This window comes from Anolis carolinensis, unplaced genomic scaffold (genome assembly GCF_035594765.1).
Source record: "Anolis carolinensis isolate JA03-04 unplaced genomic scaffold, rAnoCar3.1.pri scaffold_7, whole genome shotgun sequence".
Classification (NCBI taxonomy): Eukaryota; Metazoa; Chordata; class Lepidosauria; order Squamata; family Dactyloidae; genus Anolis; species Anolis carolinensis.
In genome coordinates, this window is record NW_026943818.1 from 31802767 (window position 1) to 31813203 (window position 10437).

General features: G+C 44.5%; 1 protein-coding gene across 1 annotated transcript; it reads right to left on the minus strand.

The window, feature by feature from the left end:
- Positions 1-2570: 2570 nt before the first annotated feature.
- On the minus strand, positions 2571-8556 carry tektip1 (tektin bundle interacting protein 1). The gene is made up of 4 exons (XM_062960540.1): positions 8150-8556; positions 6233-6462; positions 3283-3408; positions 2571-2743 (listed from the first exon to the last, which is right to left on the minus strand). Exons 1-4 carry the CDS (start codon positions 8245-8247, stop codon positions 2598-2600), a joined length of 600 nt encoding a protein of 199 aa, XP_062816610.1. The 5' UTR covers positions 8248-8556; the 3' UTR covers positions 2571-2597.
- Between the last annotated feature and the right edge of the window lie 1881 nt (positions 8557-10437).

Below are 10437 nucleotides of genomic sequence, written 5' to 3' on the forward strand. Positions count from 1 at the left end.
CCTGACGGCGTTCCCAACCCAATAGGGACCCATTACGGGTGAGAGAAGGTCTCCAAGACACAACCCAATGGGTGGAGTGGCCTTCGGGAGCCCCGACGACGATCCCAACCCTATAGGGACCCATTACGGGTGAGAGAAGGTCTCCAAGACACAACCCAATGGGTGGAGTGGCCCTCAGGAGCCCTGACGGCGATTCCAACCCCATAGGGATCCTTTATGGGCTTCCAAGACACAACCCAATGGGTGGAGTGGCCCTCGGGAGCCCTGACGGCGATTCCAACCCTATAGGGACCCATTACGGGCGAGAGAAGGTCTCCAAGACACAACCCAATGGGTGGAGTGGCCCTAGGGAACCCCGACCGAGATCCCAACCCTATAGGGACCCACTATGGGCGAGAGAAGATCTCCAAGACACAACCCAATGGGTAGAGTGGCCCTCAGGAGCCCCAACATCAATCCCAGACCTCTAGGGACAGGCGAGAGAAGGTTTCCAAGACACAACCCAACGGGTAGAGTGGCCCTCAAGAGCCCTGACTGCGATTCCAAACCCATAGGTACCCATTATGGGCTTCCAAGACACAACCCAATGGGTGGAGTGGCCCTCAGGAGCCCTGACGGCGTTCCCAACCCAATAGGGACCCATTACGGGTGAGAGAAGGTCTCCAAGACACAACCCAATGGGTGGAGTGGCCTTCGGGAGCCCCGACGACGATCCCAACCCTATAGGGACCCATTACGGGTGAGAGAAGGTCTCCAAGACACAACCCAACGGGTGGAGTGGCCCTCAGGAGCCCTGACGGCGTTCCCAGCCCTATAGGGACCCATTACGGGAGAGAGAAGGTCTCCAAGACACAACCCAACGGGTGGAGTGGCCTTCGGGAGCCCCGACGACGATCCCAACCCTATAGGGACCCATTACGGGTGAGAGGTCTCCAAGACACAACCCAATGGGTGGAGTGGCCCTCAGGAGCCCTGACGGCGTTCCCAACCCAATAGGGACCCATTACGGGAGAGAGAAGGTCTCCAAGACACAACCCAACGGGTGGAGTGGCCTTCGGGAGCCCCGACGACGATCCCAACCCTATAGGGACCCATTACGGGTGAGAGAAGGTCTCCAAGACACAACCCAACGGGTGGAGTGGCCTTCGGGAGCCCCGACGACGATCCCAACCCAATAGGGACCCATTACGGGTGAGAGAAGGTCTCCAAGACACAACCCAACGGGTGGAGTGGCCTTCGGGAGCCCCGACGACGATCCCAACCCAATAGGGACCCATTACGGGAGAGAAGGTCTCCAAGACACAACCCAACGGGTGGAGTGGCCTTCGGGAGCCCCGACGACGATCCCAACCCTATAGGGACCCATTACGGGTGAGAGAAGGTCTCCAAGACACAACCCAATGGGTGGAGTGGCCCTCAGGAGCCCTGACGGCGTTCCCAGCCCTATAGGGACCCATTACGGGAGAGAGAAGGTCTCCAAGACACAACCCAACGGGTGGAGTGGCCTTCGGGAGCCCCGACGACGATCCCAACCCTATAGGGACCCATTATGGGCGAGAGAAGGTCTCCAAGACACAACCCAATGGGTGGAGTGGCCCTCAGGAGCCTTGATGGCGATCCCAACCCCATAGGGACCCATTACAGGCCTCCAAGACACAATCCAACGGGTGGAGTGGCCCTCGGGAGCCCTGACAGTGATCCCAGCCCCATAGGGACGGGCGAGAGGAGGTTTCCAAGACACAATCCAATGGGTGGAGTGGCCCTCAGGAGCCCTGACAGTGATCCCAGCCCCATAGGGATGGGCGAGAGTAGGTCTCCAAGACACAACCCAATGGGTAGAGTGGCCCTCAGGAGCCCTGACAGTGATCCCAGCCCCATAAGGATGGGCGAGAGAAGGTCTCCAAGACACAACCCAATGGGTAGAGTGGCCCTCAGGAGCCTTGATGGCGATCCCAACCCCATAGGGACCCATTACAGGCCTCCAAGACACAATCCAACGGGTGGAGTGGCCCTCGGGAGCCCTGACAGTGATCCCAGCCCCATAGGGACGGGCGAGAGGAGGTTTCCAAGACACAACGCAATGGGTGGAGTGGCCCTCAGGAGCCCTGACAGTGATCCCAGCCCCATAGGGACGGGCGAGAGGAGGTTTCCAAGACACAACCCAATGGGTAGAGTGGCCCTCGGGAGCCCTGACAGTGATCCCAGCCCCATAAGGATGGGCGAGAGAAGGTCTCCAAGACACAACCCAATGGGTAGAGTGGCCCTCAGGAGCCTTGATGGCGATCCCAACCCCATAGGGACCCATTACTGGCCTCCAAGACACAATCCAACGGGTGGAGTGGCCCTCGGGAGCCCTGACAGTGATCCCAGCCCCATAGGGACGGGCGAGAGGAGGTTTCCAAGACACAACCCAATGGGTGGAGTGGCCCTCAGGAACCCTGACAGTGATCCCAGCCCCATAGGGATGGGCGAGAGAAGGTCTCCAAGACACAACCCAATGGGTAGAGTGGCCCTTGGGAGCTCCGACAACAACCCCAGACGTCTAGGGACCCCCGAAAAAGGAGGACACGTTTGTGCCAAGCAGAAGAAAGAAAGCTTTACTGGTTCCGGGTGGAAGGCTGGTGGCTAAACATCCTCCACGTGCGGTAGTCCTTTTGGGCAAACTCCGGGACGTGGAAACACAAATTCGGGACGTATCCTGGCTTCACTTTAAAGTCTTCAGGGCAGCGGTTGCGGTTGACGACTGAAACGAGGGGGAAAACGCCAACATTAGGTACGTAAGTTTGTTCCTCAGAGGATACTACGGGGCGTCATGGATCGGGACCAAACGTGTGCACACTTATACTTCCCGACCCAACTTAAAATACTGTCTGGTTTGAACTCAACCACACTTTGGTTTGTTGCCTTATTTTTAAGACGAAACATGTCTTGGGAATCTGTAAAACGCACACTGCAGTACTCAGACTCGACCACAAGAGGGGAGTATAGAGACGGAAAAGGAAAGCGAGGAAAAACGGAAGATAGATACGTAAGTTTGTTCCTCAAAGGCTCCTCCGGGGTTTGATGGATCGGGACCAAACTTGGTCAACATATAGTTCGGGATCCAAATTAAAATACTGGCTGGTTTTAATGTAAACAACCCATTGGTTTGTGACTTTGTTTTTGCAAAAACCTCAGACACAACCACAATAAATGGATATCTCAATGGAAGAAGGCCAGTGTCAGAATCAGGAGGACTAGGAGCTTAATGGAGACCCAACTCCCCCAAAATCTATCTCTTACCGTATTCTTTCCCGAGGATGGGCCTGTCCCTCCAGAGAAAGGCCCCCCAACGCGTATTCGTATCCAAAGTCTGGGCCGGCACAATCGGGTCGTAAAAGCTGCTGTCCTGCAAGTGCTGCCAATAAGCTGCGGAAAGAGGATACCATCCCCGTGAGCGTCCTGCTGCGGCTAGAAAGGCCAATACCATTCTTGTTTTGTAGAATGGGAAGAGATGGCAACGAATGCAACTCTAAGATCCTTGAATTACATCAGCTTTGTACTAAGACTCGAAGCAAAACAGAGTGGGACATATATGTATATATGTGTGTATCTCTATCAGCTTGGCAATTTCATTCCTCCATCTCTCCATCCATCTATCCATCCATCCAACTATGAAATATTCATCCATCCAACTATCCAATATTCACCAATCAATATATCCATCCAACTATCCATCCATCCATCAATATCCACCCAACTATCCGTCCATCTACCCATCCATTCATCCATCCAACTATCAAATATCCATCCATCCATCAACCCAACGATTCAATATCCATCCGTCCATCCATCTACCCATCCACCCAACCATCCAATGTCCATCCATCCATCAACCCAACTATCCAATATCCCTCCAACTATCTATCCATTCAACTATCCGTCCATCCATCCATCAAATATCCATCCATCCATATATCCATCCAACTATCTATCCATCCAACTATCCGTCCATCTACCCATCCATCCATCCATCTATCCATTAATCCAACTATCAAATATCCATCCATCCATATATCCATCCATCCATCCAACTATCCGTCCATCTACCCATCCATCCATCCATCCATCCATCCATTAATCCAACTATCAAATATCCATCCATCCATATATCCATCCATCCATCCAACTATCCGTCCATCTACCCATCCATCCATCCATCCATCCATTAATCCAACTATCAAATATCCATCCGTCCATCAACCCAACTATTCAATATCCATCCGTCCATCCATCTACCCATCCATCCATCCATCCATCCACCCAACTATCCAATGTCCGTCCATCCATCCAACCAACTATCCATCCATCAATTCAACTATCCATCAACTCAACTATCCAATATCCATCCATCCATATAGCCATCCAACTATCTATCCATCCAATTATCCGCCCATCTACCCATCCATCCATCCATCCATCAAATATCCATCCATCCATATATCTATCCAACTATCTATCCATCCAACTATCTGTCCATCTACCCATCCATCCAACTATCAAATATCCATCAATCTACTCAACTATCCAATATCCATCCATCCATATATCCATCCAACTATCCGGCCATCTACCCATCCATCCATCCAATATCCATCCATCCATATATCCATCCAACTATCCGTCTATCTACACATCCATCAATCCATCCATCAAATATCCATCCATCCATATATCTATCCAACTGTCTATCCATCCAACTATCCAATATCCATCCATCCATATATCCATCCAACTATCTATCCATCCAACTATCAAATATCCATCCATCTACCCAACTATCCAATATCCATCCAACTATCTATCCATCCAACTATCCGTCCATCTATCCATCCATCCATCCAATATCCATCCATCCATATATCTATCCAACTATCTATCCATCCAACTATCCGGCCATCTACCCATCCATCCATCCATCCATCCATCCAACCAACTATCAAATATCCATCCATCCACCCAACTATCCAATATTCATCCTTCTGACCAACTATTGATCCATTCAACCAACCATCCATCCAACCTTCCATCTATCCAATATCCATCCAACTATCCATCCATCCATCCATCCATCCATATATCTATCCAACTATCTATCCATCGAACTATCCGTCCATCTACCCATCCATCCATCCATCTATCAAATACCCATCCATCTACCCAACTATCCAATATCCATCCTTCTGACCAACTATTGATCCATTCAACCAACCATCCATCCAACCTTCCATCTATCCAATATCCATCCAACTATCCATCCATCCATCCATCCATCCATCCATATATCTATCCAACTATCTATCCATCGAACTATCCGTCCATCTACCCATCCATCCATCCATCCATCCATCTATCAAATACCCATCCATCTACCCAACTATCCAATATCCATCCTTCTGACCAACTATTGATCCATTCAACCAACCATCCATCCAACCTTCCATCTATCCAATATCCATCCAACTATCCATCCATCCATCCATCCATCCATATATCTATCCAACTATCTATCCATCGAACTATCCGTCCATCTACCCATCCATCCATCCATCTATCAAATACCCATCCATCTACCCAACTATCCAATATCCATCCTTCTGACCAACTATTGATCCATTCAACCAACCATCCATCCAACCTTCCATCTATTCAATATCCATCCAACTATCCATCCATCCATCCATCCATCCATCCATCCATCCATATATCTATCCAACTATCTATCCATCGAACTATCCGTCCATCTACCCATCCATCCATCCATCCATCCATCTATCAAATACCCATCCATCCACCCAACTATCCAATATTCATCCTTCTGACCAACTATTGATCCATTCAACCAACCATCCATCCAACCTTCCATCTATCCAATATCCATCCAACTATCCATCCATCCATCCATCCATCCATCCATCCATCCATATATCTATCCAACTATCTATCCATCCAACTATCCGTCCATCTACCCATCCATCCATCCATCCATCTACCCAACTATCCAATATCCATCCTTCTGACCAACTATTGATCCATTCAACCAACCATCCATCCAACCTTCCATCTATCCAATATCCATCCAACTATCCATCCGTTCATCCATCCAATATCCATCCATCCAACCAACCAATTAACTATCCATCCTTTCATCCACACCGAGGTGGACCCAGGAGTCGTCCACCCCGGATCTTACCTGGGGCCAGGTCCTTCTCCCGCTTGGCGTGAGTCTTCTGCCAGCGGTGGTAGGCCTCCCGGCCGATGGTGTCGGTCAGCGTGTACCAGGCCTGGCGGTTGTGGCTGTTGGTCAGCCCCGTGTACCAGGTCTGGGGGATGGCGTCCCGCCCCATTGGGGTGCACTTCCAGCGCACGGCTTGGCTGACGGCGGGCGTGTTCTGGGCACCCCTTAGCGACAGATACTCATCGCTGCAGGAACGGGGGGAGGAGAAGCACGGGTGAGTCCGGGGTGACGGGCTGGGGGTCATACTCTAATTGTTGTGCGCGGATATGGGGTTCCTACTCTATATGCTGTGCGCGGATATGGGGGTCATCTATATCTATCTATATCTATAAAAGGGTCATGAAATTTCGGCCGAAGACAAAACAACAAAACTACACATCCCAGAAACACTACACTTGGCAGCACAATCCCTCATCCATGCCTCTAGGTTCATACAACAAAAAGAAAAATAAAGTCCTAATTAGAGGGAGAGGAATAATGGTTTTTATCCAATTGCAGCCAGTTAGAAGGCTAAGCTCCGCCCACTTGGTCTCCTAGCAACCAGGGGACAGGCAGAGTTAGGCCTCACTTGGGCCTCTTCCACACTGCCTGTAAGATACAGATTATCAGATTTTAACTGGATTTTAACTGGAGTTAACAACAAAACCACTGGGCCGAATCGCACAATGTAATGTGCGTAATTAGGACCGAGTTAACAACAAAACCACTGGGCCGAATTGCACCAAATTTGGCCACAATACTCAGCCTTTTCCATGGAGTGATCTTGCAGCTTCAAAGCCTGGCTGCTTCACACCCAGGGGAATCCTCTCTAGGCCACCTTGAATGCCACCTAAAACTACGCCACAACAACACGTTGCTGGACATACAATCTCGATATATAAAAATGTAATTAGGACCGAGTTAACAACAAAACCACTGGGCCGAATCGCACCAAATTTGCCCACAATACTCGGCAACTACACCACAGCAACATGTGGATGGGACTAGTTAGAACACAATCTCGATATATTAAAATGTAATTAGGACCGAGTTAACAACAAAACAACCAGGCCGAATCGCACCAAATTTGCCCACAATACTCGGCAACGACGCCACAGCAACACGTGGCCGGGACTAGTTAGAACACAATCTCGATATATAAAAATGTAATTAGGACCGAGTTAACAACAAAACAACCAGGCCAAATCGCACCAAATTTGGCCACAATACTCGGCAACTAAACCACAGCAACACGTGGCCGGGACTCGTTAGAACACAATCTCGATATATTAAAATGTAATTCGGACCGAGTTAACAACAAAACAACCAGGCCAAATCGCACCAAATTTGGCCACAATACTCGGCAACTAAACCACAGCAACACGTGGCCGGGACTCGTTAGAACACAATCTCGATATATTAAAATGTAATTCGGACCGAGTTAACAACAAAACAACCAGGCCAAATCGCACCAAATTTGGCCACAATACTCGGCAACTAAACCACAACAACACGTGGCCGGGACTAGTTAGAACACAATCTCGATATATTAAAATAAATTAGGACCGAATTAACAACAAAACAACCAGGCCAAATCGCATCAAATTTCGCCACAATACTCGGCATGTAATTAGGACCGAGTTAACAACAAAACCACTGGGCCGAATCGCACCAAATTTGGCCACAATACTCAGCAACTACACCACAACAACGTGTGGCTGGGCACAGTTATTTGGCCATAAGAAGCTCAATGGGAACCCAACTTTCTCAGCCTTTAAGACCACCTTTTCCAAGAAAACGCCCCATTCGAAGGTGAGATTTCACAGAGACCACGATGGAGAAAAATAGGATACGGACAAACGACGGATTTCCGCACCGAAATCGGGGGCTTACCTGTAGACCGGGGTGGGGAAATAGGCCTCCAAAGTGCTGGACGGGACGTAAGGCCGGTCGAGGATCAGATCCCGGTAGTTCAGCCCCTGGTTCTCCATCGTTCTTCCCGACCAAGGCCAGCTTGGGGGAGAAAGAGCGGCTCGGCTGGCTTTCCTCTGGCTGCCCACGGCAGGAAAGCAGCCAGGCCCTTCCTCCTCGGGTGAGCATTGTTTGCCAGACAGGCCTCACGGCAACCATCCCCTTAGCAACCCAGACAAGCCCAGGCCTTGGGGATGATGGGCTTTGTACAAGAAGCGGGGCGATAAATGGACTGGAACGAACGAGACGAGTCCAGTTCGAAGGAACAAACCTCGCTCGTTGTTGACCTAAGCAACCCGAAAGTCAGTTGCATCTGTCAAGTAGGAAATTTAGATACCTAAATCTAATTTGACTAATTTACGACACCATAAAAACTTCCCGCAGCGTGCGGAAGAATGAGGAAGTACTCCCATCAAGGGCTCGGATGTCACAGTGGATGTCTAAGGGCATTATTATATATAATATAACTAGTATATAATAATATAACTAATATTAATATTATAATAAAAATATTATAATACAATATGTATTATATAATATAACTAGTAATAATAATATAACTAATATTAATATTATAATAAAATATGTATTATATTATATACCTAGTATATAATAATATATGTATTATATAACTAGTAATAATAATATAACTAATATTAATATTATAATAAAATATGTATTATATTATATACCTAGTATATAATAATATATGTATTATATAACTAGTAATAATAATATAACTAATATTAATATTATAATAAAATATGTATTATATTATATACCTAGTATATAATAATATATGTATTATATAACTAGTAATAATAATATAACTAATATTAATATTATAATAAAATATGTATTATATTCTATATCTAGTATATAATATAATATGTATTATATAATATAACTAGTAATAGTAATATAACTAATAATAATATTATAATACAATATGTATTATATAACTAGTATATAATAATATAATATAATACTTATTATATAACTAGTATATAATAATATAACTAATAATATTATAATACAATATGTATTATATAACTAGTATATAATAATATAATATAATATAATACGTATTATATAATATAACTAGTATATAGTAATATAACTAATAATATTATAATACAATATGTATTATGTAACTAGTATATAATAATATAATGTAATACGTATTATATCATATAACCAGTATATAATAACAATAATATTATAAACAATATGTATTATATAACTAGTATATAATAATATAATATAATATGTATTATATAATATAACTAGTAATAATAATGTAACGGGGCCAAAGCATTCAAAGATTTGGATATTATTATTGTTGTTGTTGTTATATCCGGCTTTTCACTCTCCGAAACAAGACTCACAACACCAAAGCAATGCAACGTTTCAATATTACAACTGAATCAAATGCAGAAAAATAAAATATTATGATTAATACTATTACTATTATTACTATTATTATTATATACTGCTTTTCACTCTCTGAAACTAGACTCACAACATCAAAGCAACGCAACATATCGATATTACGACAGAATCAAATGCAGAAAAATAAAATATTATGATTATTACTATTACTATTATTACTATTATTATTATATACTGCTTTTCACCCTCTGAAGCAATACTCACAACATCAAAGCAACGCAAAGTATCGATATTACAACAGAATCAAACTCAGAAAAATAAAACATTATTATTACTATTATTATTATTATTATTATTATTATTATTATTATTATTATAACCTGCTTTTCACTCTCTGAAGACTCACAACACCAAAGCAATGCAATGTTTCAATATCACAAGAGAATCAAATGCAGAAAAATAAATTATGATTAATACTATTATTATTATTACTATTATTATTATATCCTGCTTTTCACTCTCAGAAACTAGACTCAAGTCAAAGCAAAGCAATGCAACATATCAATATTACAACAGAATCAAACGCAGGAAAATAAAATACTATTATTACTACTATTATTACTATTACCATTATTACTAGTATTACTATTATTACTATTATTATTATATCCTGCTTTTCACCCTCTGAAGCAAGACTCATATCAAAGCAAAGCAATGTATCGATATTACGACAGAATCAAAAACAGAAAAATAAAATTATTATTATTATTATTATTATTATTATTATTATTATTATTATTATATCCTGCTTTTCACTC

Excerpts from the sequence above, each read along its gene's own strand:
- tektip1 (XM_062960540.1), bottom strand. The coding sequence starts at position 8,247 with ATGGAGAACCAGGGGCTGAACTACCGGGATCTGATCCTCGACCGGCCT. Across the intron at positions 3,409-6,232 it reads GGAGAAGGACCTGGCCCCAG|CTTATTGGCAGCACTTGCAG; the intron begins GTAAGATCCGGG and ends CTCTTTCCGCAG. Across the intron at positions 2,744-3,282 it reads CATCCTCGGGAAAGAATACG|TCGTCAACCGCAACCGCTGC; the intron begins GTAAGAGATAGA and ends CCCTCGTTTCAG.